The sequence below is a fragment of the Loxodonta africana genome, chromosome 5 (genome assembly GCF_030014295.1).
Source record: "Loxodonta africana isolate mLoxAfr1 chromosome 5, mLoxAfr1.hap2, whole genome shotgun sequence".
Classification (NCBI taxonomy): Eukaryota; Metazoa; Chordata; class Mammalia; order Proboscidea; family Elephantidae; genus Loxodonta; species Loxodonta africana.
The window spans coordinates 155,922,914-155,942,756 of NC_087346.1; the positions used below are offsets into that span (position 1 = coordinate 155,922,914).

Consider the following 19,843-nt stretch of genomic DNA (forward strand, 5'->3'; position numbering starts at 1 on the left):
GCTGTAGCAACACTACTGGGGCATTATGTAGGTATCAATAAACCCTGGGAAAGAGGTAACAGGTGCTCAGAGGAGGAGCAAGAGACGCCTGTCAGAGGCAAAGTGGCTCTAAGCAAGTGTCTGCCAGGAGCAGGTCGGGAGAGAGAGGCTGATGCCAGCAACTCAGACGCAAGGCACATCTTTGAAATGGCCTGCACCCTTCCAGGCCGAGAGCTTCCACTAGAGCTTCTCTTCGGGATATGCCTTCGGTTGACAGCCATGTACCCCCATCCTATGTTTTTCTTTTCTGCTTTGGTTTCTCTGCCTGCAGAGAAGTACCCAAGTCCCAGATGTGCGGCTCGGGGATGTGCAGAACTGAACATACCATGCAACCCTCTCTCCAGGACACGAGAGGAACCACTGGCTCCCAAGAGCCCCTCCAGTCTGTGCCTGACCTCCCCTCTCCAGGGAATCCTCTTTCTGGAAAGCTAATAGTCAGCTCTGCCTGTGTTTGCACTCATCCTTTCTGTCCAGTGACTCTCCCTCAAAGTCCCACTGCAGACATCACCCACGCAGCCAGGCACGGCTATGATTCGTGCACACTCACCACTGCCCAGCACTGGCTGTCTGTCCAGGGTGCCACCACCCAATCACCTGCAGGGGCAGGGGGCTTACTGATTGTAGCCTCTGAATCTCCCCGCTGGTATGTTTTAAAGAGGTTGCTTTTGAAACGTCTTTAGACCTTCAGAGCCAGGTCTGGGAAGGAGGTGGAGGATGAGGAAATGGAATGCTTTAATTAGAAACAGGAAGCAGTGGGGCGAGTTTACTTGATTTGTGTCTGTGGCACACAACCAGCTCCCAGGCGGTCTGAAAAGAGAACCTACAAGGCCGCCTGGAGAAGGTGAAGCCCCTGCAGAGTGGGGCGCCTGGGTGCTGTCATCATGGGAGCTGTTCAAGTGTCGCTCTGAAGGACACAGTGCATGCCTGCGTTCAGAGAACCAAAGGGGCTGGAGAGAAAGGGAGCTCAGCTTTGTGAAGCCACCACTGACGAGCACACGCCACAGCTGCCCAGCCTCACCTCTTCCTCCACCATCGCTCGCTTCTGAGCACTCCAACTGTAGTCAGGGTAGTGCGACACGGTCGTGGCACTGCCGAAGTCGCACAGCTTAATGGTCCCCTGGTCGCTAAGCAGCAAGTTCTCCACCTGCAAAAGTGCAGAGTAAAGAACTGGTGAATGTGGGAGGGACAGAGCAACAGCAACTCGGGGACAGTAAAGCAGAGTTTATTTCAGCAGGACCAGCAACCCCCAGACTACAGGGTCAGCGGAAAGAGGAAGACCCCCAACGAGGCGGACTGACACGGCGGCTGCAACAATGAGCTCAAGCATGACAACGATTGTGAGGATGGCGCAGAACCGGGCAGTGTTTCGCTCTGTTGTGCACAGGGTCGCCATGAGCCGGAACCGACTCCGACGGCACCTAACGACAACAGCAGCCACCTTGACTATGAGCAGCCTCCTCTACCCCGAGGGCCAGGCTGGCGGGGCTGCCTGGCCCACAACCAAGGACCTGTCGGGATCCACACGGCATCTCTGAGGGGCCGCAGCCTCAGCCAGCTCTGTATCCAGCCGAGGAGTGCCGAGGGGTTCATGGTCGGGCCAGAGCGGGGCTTGGAGACTGACTGGGTACAGGACTGGAAGGACAGGAAGATCACACAGGTTAGCAAAGTTGTCTCCTTTCCGGCAGGAAAAAAAAAAAATGTTGTGTCTTTGATCCTAATTCAAAGGCAACGTGTTTATTTAAAGATGGGTAATTCAGAAAAATAAAAGGGAAGTTAAAATCTACCACAAATCAAATGAAAAAAAAAAAAAAAGTTAACATCTACCACGAACAAAGAGAACTCCAATTAGTAAAATGGGACATACAAGTCAGGAAATTTTTTAAAAATTGAATATACCATTTACAACTATATCAAACATATCAAGAACCTAGAAACAAATCTAGCAGAAGATATACAAAGGGTCTTCCATTCAGAAAGCCATAAAAAACTGCGATAAATTTTTAAAATTCAGAACAAACAGGAAACTACATCACCTTCCTAAAGTGAAAGGCACAACATTGTAAAGATGTCAAATCCGTCCTGATTGTTCCAGGGCAGGGGCCAGCAGTCTATGGCTTGAAGCAATTCCAGCCATTGCTTGCTTTTGGACAGCCTAAAACTAAGAATGATGTTTACCTTTTTGAATGGCTTGGGGTAAAAAACAATAGAAGAATAAAATTTCATGACACATGAAAATGAAATAAAATTTGAATTTTACATCCATTAATAAAGTTTTATTGGGACAGAGCCATGTCCATTAATTTATGTATTGTCCGTGGCTGCTTCTGCGCTACAACAGCTGAAGTTAAGGAGCTGTGACAGAGACTGTCTGGTCCGCAAGGCCTAAATATTTAATGCCTGGCCATTTACAGAGAAAGTCTGTCGACTCCTGCTGGGCCAAAGGAGCACAGACGACCTCAGAGTACTAGTTTTAAGCTTATTATGAAGCTCTGGTGAGTAAGACAATAGAACGTAGGTACAAGAACAGACCAAATGTCCAATGGGACCCTCCAATGGGAGCTTCCCAAACAGATCCACAGATACCATGATCACGACAAAGGTGGGACTGCAGAGAAAAGGGGGAAGGACAGTCCAGGCAACCAAGGGTGCTGGTATCTTCACATGGAAGAAAAGGAGCAAACCTTGACCCTTCCCTAACTCCATACACACAGAAAATCAATTACAGGAAGATTGGCCCCTACCCATAAAAGGCACAACCATCAATCTTTAGAACACAATATAGGACAATATCTATATTGGAAGAATACCTGTATTATGGAAGATAAGGATTTCTTAAATAAGACACAGAAAGCACTAATGGTGGATAAAATGTTCTACACTAAACTAAAAAACATCTTTATCAAAAGATACAATTAAGAGAGCAAAATATAAGCCACAGAGGAGAAAACGTTTGCCACACTATAAACCACTGGTTTTGTACATATAAAGAATTTCTACAAATCAAAAAGAAAAAGACAACTGAATAGAAAAATAGGCAAAACACTTTAACAGGTACTTCCCCAAAGAGGAAATCCAAATCCCAATAAATATGAGAAGATGGCTGACTTTCTCATAACGAGGGAAAATGCAAACCCAAAGCAGACATATCCATGCGGTCTGTTAAATGAAAAGGTGTGCCAATACCAAGGGTTGGCAAAGGCGTGGAACGATGGAAACCAGGATACGCTGCTGACAGGAATGTAAAGGTTTAAAGACACCATGGAGGTCAATGGTGGTTCAGTGGTTGAATTCTCGCCACTCAAGTTCGATTTCCACCTAAATCCGCCTCAAGTGCAGACACCTTCCACCTGTTAGTGGAGGCTGGCAGGTTGCTGTGATACTGAACAAGCTGCAACAGAGCCTCTAGACAAAGACGGACTAGGAAGACAGGACTGGAGAGCTACTCCCAAGAGCAGCCAATGGAAACCCCATGGATCACAGCCATCTGAAGGCTGTGAGTCGGAAGGGCGCCTGGCTAACAACAACAAAGACACACATACCCTCTGCCCCCTATTCCCCTCCAGGCATGGAGGGATGCAGCCTCCCCACCAGAAGGCCCCAGAAGGCCCAGACAAGGATGTTGAGAGTGCCCAGAACAGCACTGTTTGCCATAACAAGGCAAGCAAAAGCAACGCACCTCCGTCAGTGGTACATTCATGCGACAGAACACTGCACTGAGAGCCGGCCACACGTGACACGGATGAAACTCAAGGACATCGCGCAGAGCAAAATGAGCACATGTGAAAGGATATATACTGGAAGTTTCCATTCATTCATGTCCAAAATTAGTCAGAAATAAGTTATATTGCTGAACGTATTCCAATCAAGTCCATAAATCTAAGAGTGAGGGGAGTGCCGTGCCTCTGGGTGGGGGGTGGGCTGTGAGAGGGAGGTGTCACCTGGGAGAGCCCCGGGGGACTACACTCATTTGGAGACGGGCAGCCCAGTGTGATCATACGTCCCCAAATGAGTCCTCTGAGGATGGGCCACATACCTGCCTGCCCCCCAACCCCATGCCACCACTCACACGCCTCACCACATACGAGGGGCAAAGAAGGGTGTTTCTCACACAGCAGGTAAGTGGATTTCAAACCCAGGCCAAGTTTGTAAATATTGATTTCTTGATTAATTTTGTCCATTATTCTCATTTTCCTTAAGAAAAAAAGGGGGGAGGCATGCAGACATGTACACACATAGAGAGTAGGTTATCATACTTCACAGACTTAAGCAAGTAAGAGGGTCCTGACGCCACTAGACAATCCACAAACCACCGAAAGACCATCAAGAACTATCCAGACGGATCGCTTGCAGAAACCCCACCGGCGTGCTGCGGGTGTGGACCCAGGTGGGTTAGCCCCGCAAGATGACCCCCTCACTCTTCCAGTTCCAAACCCATCACTCTGCTTTCTGGACACCAGGAGGTCCCAGTGCCTGGAACAATCTTCCTGCTGAAAGCAATGGAAAGTGCTGGAGAGAACATTAAAGGGGGGGAAAAAAAGACACAGAAGGGAGGGAGGGCAGAAAGAGAAGGAGGGCAGGTCTTCTGAGGGAGCCCAGGGGATGGCAGGAGGGGAGGGGCTGGCGGGAGGGGTGGGGTCAGCAGCCTGGCCTGGAAGGGGAGGAACCCAGGGAAGTGGATTTCGGACCTTACAGGCTTCTGCTGCAGGGGCATCTAACAACCACTGACCTTAAACCCTGGTTTTCTAGGCCTTTCCAGATTCAGAGGAGAAAAGAAAAAGGTCAGGCCCACCCCTGGTCCAAAATCTAAATGAAGACCCAGACCCATAAGGTAGGTTCTCAGTGTGAGTGAAGCAGAAAATACGAAGGGAACCGCCCTCCAGAGCCTGGGCCCCAGGGCAGGGCTGGCACGGGCCTCCCAGGGGTCTGCTGGCCAGAAGCCTCAGGCCCTTCGTCAAGGGCCACAGGCTCGCTGTAGAGCCCTTCCCCCTTTCAAAAGGCGCTGCCTTCACTCACCCCAGGGCTCTCAGAACATGTGTGCACATACACAGTGCTCACACACACACGCACATGTGCACACATGATGCTCACATATCGCACACGTACACACATGCACACATGGTGCTCACACATGCACACATGGTGCTCACACATGCACACAGCACCCACACACGCAAACGTGGTGTTCTTGTACACAGCACCCACACACGCACAGCACACATGTGCATGCACACACACGTCCACATGCATACACGTGCACACAGCGCTCAACATGCACACACAGCGCTTACACACACACACGTGTGCACACTGGGAAATGCCATGAAGACCCATACCCAGCCACCCAGGCTTTCCCTAGGACACGCAGACCACCCAGGAGGAGGAAGGGCCCTCAAGCTGCTGGGATGACGGCGCACCTCTGGGGCAGAGACAGGCCAGGCGTCCACATGGAGAAAGGGCCGCTGTTCTCCTACCTCACAGCACACACAAAATCAACTGCAGGCAGACTACTACTTAACACATGAAAGGCAGACTTCACAACTCTCAGGGGAAGAACATGCCTCATGTAAGGCCTTGGGGTGTGGAAGGATTGCTGACAGGGTCTAACGCAGGCAAGGCATAAACTACGCTGAAGTGGAGCTCTCTGCTTTTCACACGCAGAAGGAGCCAGGACCTGACTCAGCCATGGTGGTCTCCCTCTGCATGCAGAAGGAGCGGAAGGGGAGCAAAAAAGGACAACCAAATCAATAGCATGGGGGAAGGTTCTAGATTAAAAGCCATTTAAAAAACATAACACTTTGGGGATAATTGGGGAAAGGTGCCAACAGACTAGACGTGAGAAGACACTAACCCACTGCTGTGGCGTTGATTCCGACTCATAGTGACCCTAGAGGACAGAGCAGAACTGCCCGATAGAGTTTCCAAGGAGTGCCTGGCGGATTCGAACTGCCGACCTCTTGGTTAGCAGCCATAGCACGTAACCACTACACCACCAGGGCTTCCGAGAAGACACTAGGAACTATTAATTTTGTGAGGGTTACATGAGAAAATGGTTGCAGCATGAATCGACAGGGAGCTGCCAGAAATTCAAGCTGGATTTAGAAGAGGACGTGGAACCAGGGATACCATTGCTGATGTCAGATGGCGCCTGGCTGAAAGCAAAGAATACCAGAAGGATGTTTACCTGTGTGTTATTGACTATGCAAAGGCATTCAACTGTGTGGATCATAACAAATTATGGATGACATTACCAAGAACAGGAATTCCAGAACACTTAACTGTGCTCATGCAGACCTGTACATAGAGCAAGAGGCAGTTCTTTGAACAATCAGAAAAGGTGTGTGTCAGGGTTGTATATTTTCACCAAATACTTATTCCATCTGTACATTGAGCAAATAACCTGAAAAGCTAGATTATATGAAGAAGAACAGGGCATCAAGATTGGAGGAAGACTCATTAACAACCTGTGTTATGCAGATGACACAACCTTGCTTGCTGAAAGTGAAGAGGACTTGAAGCACTTACTAATGAAGATCAAAGACCACAGCCTTCCGTATGGATTACACCTCAACATAAAGAAAACAAATATTCTCACAACTGTACCAATGAGCAACACCATGATAAAAGGAGAAAAGACTGAAGTTGTCAAGGACTTCATTTTACTTGGATCCACGATCAACACCCATGGAAGCGGCAGTCAAGAAATCAAAAGACGCGTTGCATTGGGCAAATCTGCTGCTAAAGACCTCTGTAAAGTATCAAAAAAGCAAAGATGTCACTTTAAGGACTAAGGTAGGCCTGACCCAAGCTATGGCGTTTTCATTTGCCTCATACGCATGTGAGGTGTGGACGATGAGTACAGAAGACTGAAGAAAAACTGATGCCTCTGAATTAGGATGCTGATGAAGAATATTGACTCTATCACGGACTGCCAGAAGAATGGACAAATCTGTCTTGGAAGTACAGAGAATGCTGCTCAGAAGGGAGGATGGTGAGACTTGGTCTCGTGTACTCTGGACATGCTAACAGGAGGGCCTGTCCCTGCAGAATGTCATCATGCTCGGTGAAGTGGAGGAAAGCACCGCCCAGGGCTGAGGCAGGGAGGGGCCCGTGGACGCTCCCCACTGGGAGCGAGGGGCTCGCGGGAACCCGGAGGAGGCAGGGCAGCCCTTGTGTTATTAGCGAAGTTGAATGAGATCAAAGCTTAAAGGGAAAAGTCTCCGGAGAATCCATTCCTGCTGTTCCGCGGCTCGGGCACCAGCCTTCCCAGACTTCTCAGGTCTCACTAACATGGCGGCAAAGGGCGGCAGCCCCAGCCGGGGGCGCGGGCGGGGAGGCAGTACCTTGAGGTCTCTGTGGGTGATGGGTGGCTTCTGCTTGTGCATGTGCTGCACTGCTCGGCACGTCTGATAGAATATCTTCAGCACCGTATCGCACGAGAGAGGACCTCGAGACTCAATTCTCTTCACAAAGTCCACCAGCTGCCCTAAAAGAGACAATTCAACGACATCACCACAGAGGGAGGAACGCTAAGGCCTCCCCGCCCCACCCTCAAGGTTAGGACGCCCTGCTCGGCCCCCGTCGACCACGGAGACAACGCTGCCTGTCCTGAGACCACGGCCCAGACGCCACACTGCTCTGCGTGGTCTGGCCAGAGTCTGCCTTCATAGGTGCGCCACCCCCCACAGGTACATGGCTTTCACAGGTGTGCCGCCTCCCACAGGTGCGCCATCACAGGTACGTGACTTTCATAGGTGCACCACCACCCACAGGTACGCTGCTGTCCACAGGTACGCCCTCCCCACAGTGCACCGCCCTCCGCACAAGTGCGGCATCTCCCACAGGTGCGCCGCCCCCTACAGGTGCACTGCCCTCCCATAGGCGCGCCACCCCCACAGGTGGGCTGCTGCAGCTTCCATGCTAAGCCATAGCCGCGGGCCAGAAGCCACCACTCTGGGTCTTTTCTCCAAGTGGACTGTCGCAGTAGAAGGGATTTTATCAGCTGCTTTGCTTCAAGAAAACCATCTGCAGAAAGGTTTGCCCAGTACAAGGGAGCTCTCTGTTGGCGACAGTGCAGGCCTCCAGGAGCAGGCAGGGACAGTGCCTGGTGCACTGCGATAAGCAAAAGCTATCCCTCTGCAGGGCTGTGAATTAAAAACCATCTGTGGCAGCTACACAAACGGCCCAGGGCTGCTGATAAAACACCCACACACCCGTGTCGGGCGTGCCACGGTAGGTGCAGAGGGAAACTACTAGGAGTACATCCATTTGTTCATATATCTGTAATGAAACAATCACTGAACTTTTACAAATCACAAACGGCCATTCATCTGACGTTATGGATTAAACTCCATCCCCCAAAATGTGTGTCAACCTGGCTAGGCCGTGGTTCCCAGGATTGTGTGATTACCCAGCATTTTGTCATCCGATCTGATTTTCCTAAGTGTTGTAAATCCTAACCCTACCTCTATGATGTTAATGGAGCCCTGGTGGCAAAGCAGTTAAGAGCTTAGGCTACCTACCAAAAAGTCAGCAAATATACTATAAGATGATGTTAATGAGGGAGGACTAGAGGCAGTTATGTTAATGAGGCAGGACTCAATCTACAAGATTAGACTGTCTTGAGTCAATCTCTTTGGAGACAAGAGAGAGAGAAGTGAGCAGAGAGACATGGGAACCTCATAACACCAAGAAAGCAGCCCTGTAGGGAACAGAACGCATCCTTTGGACCCAGCGTCCCTGTGCTGAGAAGCTCCTAGACTGGGGAAGATTGAGGACAGGGACCTTCCCCCAAAGCCAACAGAGATAGAAAGCATTCCCCTAGAGCTGGAACTCTGAGTTTGGACTTTCGCCTCCTGGACTGTGAGACAAAAAATTTCCCTTTGATAAAGCCACACCTGGTGTTTTTTCAGATGTCTTAGTCGTCTAGTGCTGCTATAATAGAAATACCACAAGTGGATGGTTTTAACAAAGAGAAGTTGATTTTCCCACAGTAAAGTAGGTTAAAAGTCCAAATTCAGGGTGTCAGCTCCAGGGGAAGGCTTTTTCTCTCTGTGGGCTTTCTCATCCATCTTCCCCCAGACTAGGAGCTTCTGTGTGCAGGGACCCCAGGTCCAAAGGATGTGCTCTGCTCCTGGTACTGCTTTCTTGGGGCTATGAGGTCCCCCTGTCTCTCTGGTCACCTCTGTCTTTTATATCTCAAGAGATAGCCTCAAGACACAATCCAATCTTGTAGACTGAGTCCTGCCTCACTAACACAACTGCTGCCCATCCTCCCTCATTAACATCATAGAGGTAGAATTTACAACATATAGGAAAATCAGGCAATACAGGGAATCATGGCCCAGCCAAACTGATACACACATTTTTTGCGGGGGGGGGGGGGAACATAATTCAATCCATGACACCTGATAAGATTAAATTTCAGCAAATAATGTGTTTGTTACTGAACAGACTGCGTGTAACAAAGTATGTGGCCAGAGGACAGAACAGATTCTAAGAAGAGGCCTCATTCCCCTGGGCCCACTGGGAGGGTCCCACAGACCACTTCCTCCTTCTCCCCAGCTCCAGGACACCACCCTTGACCACCACCTTAACTACCACACAGCACGGGTTACCCCACAGCACCGGCTGGCCCACAGCACGGTTAACCTACAGCATGGGATACCCCACAGCACAGGTTACATCACGGCATGGGATACCCCACAGCACAGGTTACCACTGCAGAGATACCTCGCAGCGCGGGTTAAACAGAGCATGGGATACCCTGCAGCATGGGATACCCCACAGCACAGGTTACGCCACAGCATGGGTTATCCTGCAGCATGGGTTACCCCACAGCATGGGTTACCCCACAGCACAGGATGCCCCGCAGCACGGGATACCCCACAGCATGGGATACCCCACAGCATGGGTTACCCCGCAGCACGGGTTACCCTGCAGCATGGGTTACCCACAGCACGGGATACCCCATAGCATGGGTTACCCAGAGCACGGGTTACCCCACAGCACAGGTTACCCAGAGCACGGGTTACCCCACAGCACGGGTTACCCCACAGCACGGGTTACCCCACAGCACAGGTTGCACGGTTAGCCTACGGCATGGTCAGTCTCACAGCACAGGGTACCCCACAACATGGGTTACCCCACAGCATGCAGCATGCATTACCCCACAGCATGCGTTACCCCACAGCACAGTTAGCCCCACAACACAGGCTACCCTACGGCATAGGTCACCCACAGCATGGGTTACCCCACAGCACGTTTAGCGCCACAGCATGGATTACCCCACAGCACAGTTAGCCCCACGGCACGGGTTATCCTACAGCACAGGTTACCCACAGCATGGTTAGCCCCACGGCACAGGTTACCCCATAGCATGGTTAGCCCCACGGCATGGGTTTCCCCATAGCACAATTAGCCCCACAGCACGGGTTACTCCACAGCATGGTTAGCTCCATAGCATGGGTTACCCCATGGCATGGTTAGCCCCACAGCACAGGCTACCCCACGGCATGGTTAGCTCCACAGCACAGGTTACCCAACGGCATGGTTAGCCCCATAGCACGGGTTACCCCATAGCCCTGGTGCAGTGCTGTGGCTGGCTTAATATAGCCCTTATGGCCAAGCATGGTCTTGTGATTCCTATAAAATTACCAAGTGGGACTATGTAAATAAGGTGCTTGTTGCCCACCAAGGGGATTGGACAGCTTGCTCACAATGCAAATAAGGTATATGGAACCCTTGTTGCAGGGGTGGGACTAGGCAATAAGGTGTATGGAACCCTAATTAGTGGGTTGGTCAGTTTTGCAATCCTGCTAGGCTTAAAGAGAGGCCAATCCCAGAGCAGAGGGGGAAAAGGAAGAGTTGGGAGTGAAGTGTGTCCTTTGGCCTGGGCTCCCTGCACTTAGAACCTCCTAGACCCAGGAGACAGAGAGAGCTGTAACACCGGAGACAGTACGACAAGGCAGTAAGTGCAGCAGAGAAACGGCAGCGGCTGAACCAGGAGACTGGCGTGAGACAGTGCGGCGGGCTTCTGGGCCCACAGAGCGAGGAGACTATAGTGGGCGTGCCGCCCACAGAGTGAGACAGCTGGGCACTTATGGGCAGGAGGCTTGCTGGTGGAGTGTGGTGCCTCCAGGCACTGGGTGGAGCTAGACTCACTGACCCACAGACAGAGCTAAGCACCTTTGGACAGGAGGCTTGCTGATGGAGTGGGGCACCTCTGGGCACTTACTGGCAGAGCAAAAGAGCTTTGCAACACTTGACCGAACAGGGCAGAGGCCAGGACCAGGCGGGCTGAGGACCGAGAGAGGAGGCCTGTCCTGAGGGGGCAGAGAGGAGGCCTGCATGGCCCAGAGGAGCCAAGAGAGCTGTCCTGCACTGAAGAAGGGAGACTTTGCCTATGTGCTTCCTGATCCTGATCCTGAGCTGTGGCCTGTTGATCCTAGTGGTAAGTTGTAACCTGTTACTTCCCTAATAAACCCCCCAACGGAGTATAGTTTGAGTTCCGTGTGGCTGTTGCAACGAATTATCGAGCCCAGCAGAGAAGTAGAGCGCTGCAGGTGCACGCGAGGTGTCAGAACTGGTAAAAACTGGAGAGAAGAGGATTATCTGATCGCCACCTCGTATGGATCAGCCTTGGCTTATGTGATCTTGATTCTCTCTCCTTCCACCCAGTGAAGTCAATTAGAGGAGGTCATACGCTCCCACCACACCATTTTACAACCGGTTAGCCCCACAGCACAGGTCAGGCGCACGGCACGGGTCAGGCGCAAGGCAGGGGTCAGGCGCACGGCAGGGGTCAGCCGCACGGCAGGGGTTAGCCCCATGTCAGGGGCTGCTCCTTTTTAGGCTCTGTAGCCCAGTGACTCAATCCTGGCTGTAATCAGCATCACCTGATGCTTTTAGCAAACAATGCCTCAGCCCCAGCCCAGACTAATTAAACCTGGAATCTCTGGTGTGGTCCCAGCACTCTGTAAAAAGTGACCATAAGATGCTACCAAGTGCCAGGGCTGGGAACCACAGCTGCAGCCACTCTCTCTTCATCCCTGGACTTGTGCCCAAGGGCATCTGTCCTCAGCCTCACATGACACTCATCTGCTGGTGACACCATGCTCATACCTCTCCATGAACACCCAAATGTGGACCTCGACAGGTGGCTCAAACTCAACATGTCCACAACTGAGCCTCTGATCCAACTCTTCAGTGAACCTTGTGGGTCCACCCAGAGCCCTCTCTTCTCAGCCCCAATACTGCCCCTGCCCTGGTCAAAGCCCCTGAGTACCTCCATCCCTGCCCTCCAGTCAGCTCTCCATACAACAGCCAGCATGCTCAAAGTCCCTCATGGCCTCTCATCCCAGTTAATAACAGGGCCGATGTCATTATCTTGGCCAGCAGGCCCCGTGTGATCTCTCGGTGAACTCGTCTCCTCCACAATCCTCCTCACTAACTCCTCTCCAGCCACACTGGCCTCCTTTCTGTCCTTGCCTCAGGGACTCTGCACGTGCTGCTCTCCACTGGGATGGCTTCCTTTTCCTTTCTGTCCTTGCCTCAGGACCTTTGCACATGCTGTCCCCTGCTGGGATGCCCTGTCTCCCTCACCTTCTTCAGATCTTGGCTCAAATCTTATCTTCCAGGACCCTCAATTCATTTTCTCCATGGCATGTGTAACTCTTGAACAGCTGACTCTGGACTTTGGTTGGAGTCTAAGCTCATGCACTAACACGCTCTCCCTAAGGGCAGAGCCGTCGCCTGTGATTCACTGCTGAGCCCTGGTGCCTGCACACAGGTGCCGAGAATCATTGTTTGAAACAGGTAACAGATCCGAACTCCTCTAGATCAGGGCCTGCACGCTGTGTACTTGCTAACATACTGCCTTTGTAACTTCTGAAACAAGGGAATCTCTGGTTTCCCTCCAGCTTAGATGCTAGGCTTCCCTGTAATCCACTTACAAGCAGGACCTCCGTGCTCTGCCAAGCATGACAGCCCAGCCCACATGACTACACCTGGCGCATGCAGTCTCTGCGTGGTGCATCTGGTATGGTTCCTCCTGGGTCCCAGAAGCCTCCACACACTCTAGAAGACCTGCACAGGTGGTCCCGCCCTGGCTCTCAACCTCAGCTGGACCTGACCTCGCCCTGTGCCCCCCACCTGCCCTCTTCAGGCCGACTCGCAGGCTACCCCCTTGCCCCCAGAGGCCTGGTTGATGCCTGCTCATTCCTACAGCTTTAGCTTAAAGGCCACTCCCTGAGGCATTCTCTGAGAACTAGGAAGTCAGGAGAAGACACCCTGAGGAGCACCATCTGGGCAGAGAGCTTTGAGAGCAGAGGGTGCCACCAGCTGGAGGGAGAGGTGCTGCAGGCAGGCAAGGGGACACCAGGAGCTCAAGGACCCTGAGTGTGTGGAGAAGCAAACTGACTAGGGCCCGGGACCCAGGGGAGAGAAGTGGAGGGAATGAGGTGTGAACGAGGGCAGCAGAATAGGCCCACACAGTCTCACTGACACCACTGAAGAACCAGGCAGTGGCCCCGCAGCCTGACTTCCACGCGGGGAGGAGGAGCAGCAGTAGGCATCCAGACATCAGGTGCCCAGCCACACGGGTTGGTTCAGTGGTTAATTCTGACTGAGAAGAGGAGATCTTCTGAAAAATACAACATGTGTATGTAGCAGAGCAGCAAACAGCTAAGTAACTGTCTTAGGCTGGGTTCTCTACAGAGCAAAACCAGTGAAGCATATACATGTGTACACATACACATATATGTCTGTGTGTATACATACACATATACATGTAATGGATTGAATTAAGTCCCCCAAAAATGTGTGTATCAGCTTGGTTAGGCCATGATTCCCAGTATTCTGTGGCTGTCCTCCATTCTGTGATTGTAATTTTATGTTAAGAAGATTAGGGTGGGATTGTAACACCCCCTCTCACTCAGGTCACCTTCCTGATGCAATGTAAAGGGAGTAGAGCCTGTACCACCTTTTCTCTCTTAAGAGATAAAAGAAAAGGGAAGCAAGCAGAGAGTTGGGGACCTCATACCACCTGGAAAGCAGCCCCAGGAGCAGAGCACATCCTTTGGACCCAGGGTCCCTGTGCCTGAGAAACTCCTCAACCAGGGGAAGACTGAGGACAAGGACCTTCCTCCAGAGCCAACAGAGAGAGAAAGCCTTCCTCTGGAGCCGATGCCGTATTTGGACTTGTAACCTAGTGGGCTGTGAGAAAATAAACTTCTCTTTGTTAAAGCCATCCACTTGTGGTATCTGTGTTTTGGCAGCACTAGATGCCCAAACAGTACACGTACATATATACACACACACACATACAGAGAAATGTATTTCAAGGAGATGGCACATGAAGTTGTGGAGGCTGGGAAGTTCCAAACCTCTGGGTCAGGCATCAGGCTGAACCTGGCTGCAGGAGCTGATGAACCCAAAATGGGCAGGTCAGGTGGCAGACTGCTGGCTCACGGCCCCAGAACCAGAGGTCAGAGGATGATGAGTTGGATGCAGAATCAAGGGAAGGTGAGCTTTGCCCAAATACCCACACATATTGGATGCAGCCACACCCCCAAGGAAACTCCCCTTTCAACTGACTAGCTGCCCACAACAGCTCACATCGTGGACGGAGATTACGTCGTAACTCCTGAACCACTGAGAATCATGGCCTAGCCAAACTGACACAGGACCTTAACCATCACAGTTCACCCCTTCTCAACTTGGCACCTGTACACGTCTCCTTAAACCATACATAATCTCTAAATAAACACAATTATAAAGTCACACTGGCTCCTAACGTGATAGATTTAACATGTGTGCAGCTGAATACGCACTAGCCCTATTTACACTTATATTTTATAATAACTAATAGAATAAAACAGGGAAGAAAACAAACTGTGTTTCTTCTATTTTGTCATTTTTGTATGTACAGAAAAAGATTTGATGCTTTTGAATTGTGCTATTAGCGAAGAATATTGACTATAACATGGGCTGTCAGAAGAATGAACAAATCTGTCTTGGAAGAAGTACAGCTAGAATGCTCTTTACAAGCAAGAATGGCAAGACTACGTCTCACATACTTTAGACATGTTATCTGGAGGGACCAGTACCTAGAGAAGGACATCATGCTTGGAAAAGTAGAGGGTCGGCTAAAAAGAAGACCCTCGGTGAGATGGATTGACACAGAGGCTGCAACAATGGGCTCAAACATAGCAATGATTTTGAGGATAGCGCAGGACTGAGCAGTGTTTCGTTCTGTTGTACACAGGGTCACTATGAATCTAACATAGGGTCACCATGAACCTAACAGCAACAACATACACATTTAACAGAACAAAGAAGAAATACTGTCTTAGGCTGGGTTCCCTAGAGAAGAAAAACCAGTAAAGCATATACAGAGAGAAATTTATATCAGGGAAATGCTCACGCAGTTGTAGAGGCTGGAACATCCCAAGTCCGTGGGTCAGGATAGAGGTTTCCCCTGACTCATGCAGCCACAAGGGCTGGTGAATCCAAGATCGGCAGGCCAGAGAGCAGGGCTCTTGCTCACTGGCTGTGAAAATCAACAAATCCCACGATTGCCAGACAAGACTGCAGGTAAGCTGCTAGCTCAAGTCCCAAGAACCAGAAGTCAGACGAACAGGAGCCAGCTGCAGGATCCAGAACAAGCAAAAGCCCACAAGCCTTGCCAGAAAGTCCACTTGATATTTGATGCAGGCCACACGCCCAAGGCAATTCCCCTTCAACTGACTGGCTACTCTCAACAGATCCCACCATGGGGATGACCACATATCAAATTTCAACAGGGAAGTGATCACAACTTCATACGACTGCCAAAACACTACAAATCATGGCCCAGCCAAGTTGACCCACAATCTTAACCATTACAAATACTAAAAACAATTATAGTCCTTGTTTCTGAACTGGTCATGTGGTTGTAGCTGGTATTTAGAACTTTCTTCTTCCACCACCTATTTCGTATTCCCTTTCCCTCAGCAAGCACCTTAGCTGGTTGTGGTTCTTTGTCGGGTGGGATGACCCAAACCTTCATTCCTGAAGGGTCTGGCCCATTAGTAATCATGTTGGAATTGGGTTGCTGTAGATTTCCATTGACTTTAATCACAGGGCAGGGCAGTACTAAGAGACACCCTAAGGGATCTCCTGTTTTCCAGACATACTCTTCTTTACCTCCATTACGTAATTTCAATATGATTTCCCCTTGGTAATCAGGATCAGCCACACTGGCCAATACGGTAACCCCCTTCTTTGCCTGCTGATCCAGAGGCATGACAAGCCCAAAGCGGTCGGGTAGCATTTTTAACTTCCAGTTCAATGGAATTCATGTTGTGTTCCTGGTGGGGGCATTTCTCCCTTTGGAACTAAGACCTCTAGACCTCTAGAGCACAGGGTTGCAGGGACAGGAAGCAAAAATCTTGCAAGTGGGTCACTAGGAGTAATAGTGAGTGGTGCTACTCCCATTTCCACCCCTTGACTCCTGGACCCATGAATCCTGGCTATAGGATAAACAGCACTATATATTGAATGCTGGTTTAAAGCAAATACAAACTCCTGGAGAACACTGGCCCAACCCTGCAAGGTATTGCCATCGATCTGGCACCATGATTGTGTCTTTAGAAGGTCATTTTATCATTCTGTCAAGCCAGGTGCCTCAGGGTGGTGGAGAACATGGAAAAACCAGTGTTTTTCATGAACATGGGCCATTGCTGCACTTCATTTGATGTGAAGTGAATCCCTCGATCCACGGCGATGCTGTGTGGGATACCATACAGTGGTTAGGGCATTCTGTAAATCCATGGATGGTAGTTTTGGCAGAAGCACTGCAATGCAGGGAAGGCAAATCTGTATCCAGAGTAAGTGTCTACCCTAGTAAGAACAAAATGCTGCCCTGTCCATGATGGAAGCGGTCCAACGTAATCAACCTGCCACCAAGTTGCTGGCTGATCACCTCAAGGAACGGTGTGACAACAGGAATCCAGTGTTGATCTCTGCTGTTGGCAGGCCGGACACTCACAGCAGCTGTAGCCAAGTCAGCCTTGGTGTGGAAGTCCATGTCGCTGAGCCCATGTGTAACCTCCACCCCACCACCTTGTTCATGAGCACATTTGGCAATGACAGTAGTGGCTAGGGAGAGAGGCTGACTCATATCCACAGAATGTGTCATCCTATCCACTTGATTGTTGAAATCCTCCTCTGCAAAGCAGGATTTGGTGAGCATTTACATGAGACACAAATATTCACTTCTTTGGCCGACTCAGAGAGGTCTATGACATATCTCTTCTCCATACCTCCTTGTCACCAATTTTCCAATCATGTTCCTTCCTTCCAAGTACAGCCCCCACAGCGGGACAGAGCAAAAGGGGCACCCACAGCATCCCAGCTCTCTCTTGGGCTCAAGTCCCTCCAGGACAGGGTGGGGCCAGGCTGTGGGTCACTTCACGGAAGGTCAGGGGCTAAGACAGTAGAATCAGGTCCTGGGCTGCTCCAGGAGAGATAAGGAGGGGGTGGGCCAACAGGGTCAGGCTGCTCCAGAAAAGGTCAGGAGAGAAGTCAGCAGGGTCAGGCCATGAGCTGTTCCAGGAAAAGGGGCAGGAAAGGGAGCAACAGAGTCAGACCCCAGGCCATTTCAGGAGAGTTGGCAAGGGAGGAGCGGTGGAGTCAGGGTGCTTCGGGAAAGGTCAGGAGGGAAGACAGCAGGGTCAGGCCATGAGCCATTCCCGGAAAAGGGGCGGTGGTAGGGAGCAACAGAGTCAGACCACGGGCCACTTCAGAGAGTTGGGGAGGGAGGAGTGGTAGAGTCAGGGTGCCCCAAAAAAGGTCAGGAGGGAAGACAGTGGGGTCAGGCCACGGGTTGCTCCAGGAAAGGAAAAGGAGAAGGCAGCAGAGTCATGTCATGGGCTACCCTAGGAGAGATAACAGGGGCTGCCCACTGCCGGTGGCAGGACCAAGCCATACGGTGCTGCCAGTAGGAGCGTGTCCAGAGGGGAACGCAGTGCTGCCGCCAACCCTGGCTAACAAGAGCAAGTCCACGGCAAGTCCCAGAAGACCTCCTCCCTCCACTGCATCCTGCCTAAGACGCCCCCTACAAGAGAGTCCCACCTGGCTGATGCACAGGCTCGTCTTTCCCAGTGCCCCTCTCTTCAAAGAGATCCCACCACCTCTCCCCCCATGCCAGGTAAGCCCCCCATGATGGGTACAGCTGTACCATCCTCACTGACCACCCCGTGTCCCGCTCTCAGTGCCGGTCCCCAAGCGGTACCTTCTCCCCCAGGGGGCTGTACCTCATGCTCCAATCTGGTGCAGACCGTGTGTTCAGTCCAGCTCGCAGTCACCCTAATGTGAGATAACTAACCAGGAGAAGCCTTCCCCCAAGTCCCTCATCATCCCAAACTGCTGGCCAATAAGGCAGAGAGCACACTTGACCCCACACCCATTTCTGGCGATTCCCAGACCAGGCGACCCTGGGCAAGTGCTGGACGCCCTGTTAGTTCACTCTTTGTTGTGAAATGGGCACCTGCTACCCTGTCCCACCCACAGCCTTTGGAAACCAGAACTTATTGAGGCGAAAGCTTCGGGAGTATACTGCATGACCAACAAGGGAATAATAAGCAAACCAGAGCAACACCGGCGACCCATAAACACATGACGAGCTATGCACCCTCACTACTCGTCATCAGGGGAAACCCAGCAAGACACGTGGGAAGCACATCTGGCCTGCTCAGTGCTGCCAGTGTCCTGTCAGGCTGGCTGTGCTTCTCAGAACTGCAACGCCACCCTCAGCCCGGCAAGGCCCCCGTGGGAACCTCACCTACAGGAAATGGGCACAGGAGAACGCAACAGCCACACCTGCTGAGCACACTACGCCCAGCACAGCAACACTTACGGCAAAGGGACACCAAGGGGCCCCAGCAGTCAGGAGCAGGAGGCTGACTGTGAAGTGAGCCATGGTGCCCCACCTCCTTTGTGTCCTTGCCCCAGGGCTAGGGAAAGCCGTGCGGCCTTTAAAATAGACTGGGGCATGTGGACAGGCAGGACCAGGTGCCTGACACTGCGTTTTCTTTTGAAAAAGGCAAAGTATGTGTAACACAGACCCCATTTTTAAAGCATCTGTACAGGTCTGTAGTGTCTGCATGTTTTCAATGAGCACGTAGTGTAATGAAGAAATAATAACAAACGCCTTTAAGTGAAGGGTTCTGTGGCACTGAGCTTTCAACTGATTAGTATCAGTGTCTACCGATGATTTAAACGTATCTCCTGGCTCTGTGAAAGGGCCGGGGGACAACCGGTGCTCACATCTTGCTGTTTACATCCCCACTAAGAGATATCAGGGCTATCTGGGGAAGAGAGAATGTCAGGAAATACAAAAAAAAAAAAAAGACTAGAGAGACAAAGCAATCAAATTCTGGGTTGGGCGCGGGGCACATTAAGAGGCATTTTGGGGGTGTTAGGGACACCTGAACAAGGACTGCGTGTTACCCAGAACTCCTCTTCATTCTCTGAGCTGCAATAATAGGACTGGTTGTAACAGAAATGCCCTTGCTCTGAGGACAGACTGGTTCAAGAATTCAGGGTCTTAGTGTCTGCGGCTGATTTCCAAATGATTCAGCAAGTGTACAGAGAGAGATAAAGCAACTGTGGGGAAAAGTTAAAAAACTGGTGAATCAAATGACCGGCAAGCGGGTGTTTACAGTATCTCTTTAATGTTTTCTACAGGGCTACAATTCCAGGATAAAAACTGGGGAGAAAACAAACACATACAAAATCTCAAGAGTGTTTGTCATTTTGAGGAATT

At 50.9% G+C, this 19,843-nt stretch overlaps 1 protein-coding gene across 4 annotated transcripts in view; it reads right to left on the reverse strand.

Moving 5' to 3' along the window:
• Positions 1-19,843, reverse strand: part of GAK (cyclin G associated kinase) — a 122,713-nt gene that overhangs the window by 82,988 nt on the left and 19,882 nt on the right. For all 4 annotated transcript variants that reach the window (XM_064286101.1, XM_064286100.1, XM_064286099.1 and 1 more), the window contains exons 5-6: positions 7,380-7,522; positions 1,058-1,183 (exon numbers count right to left, since the gene is read on the reverse strand). In XM_064286101.1, coding sequence (XP_064142171.1) covers positions 1,058-1,183; positions 7,380-7,522 — 269 coding nt within the window. The remainder of the gene's footprint in view (positions 1-1,057; positions 1,184-7,379; positions 7,523-19,843) is intronic.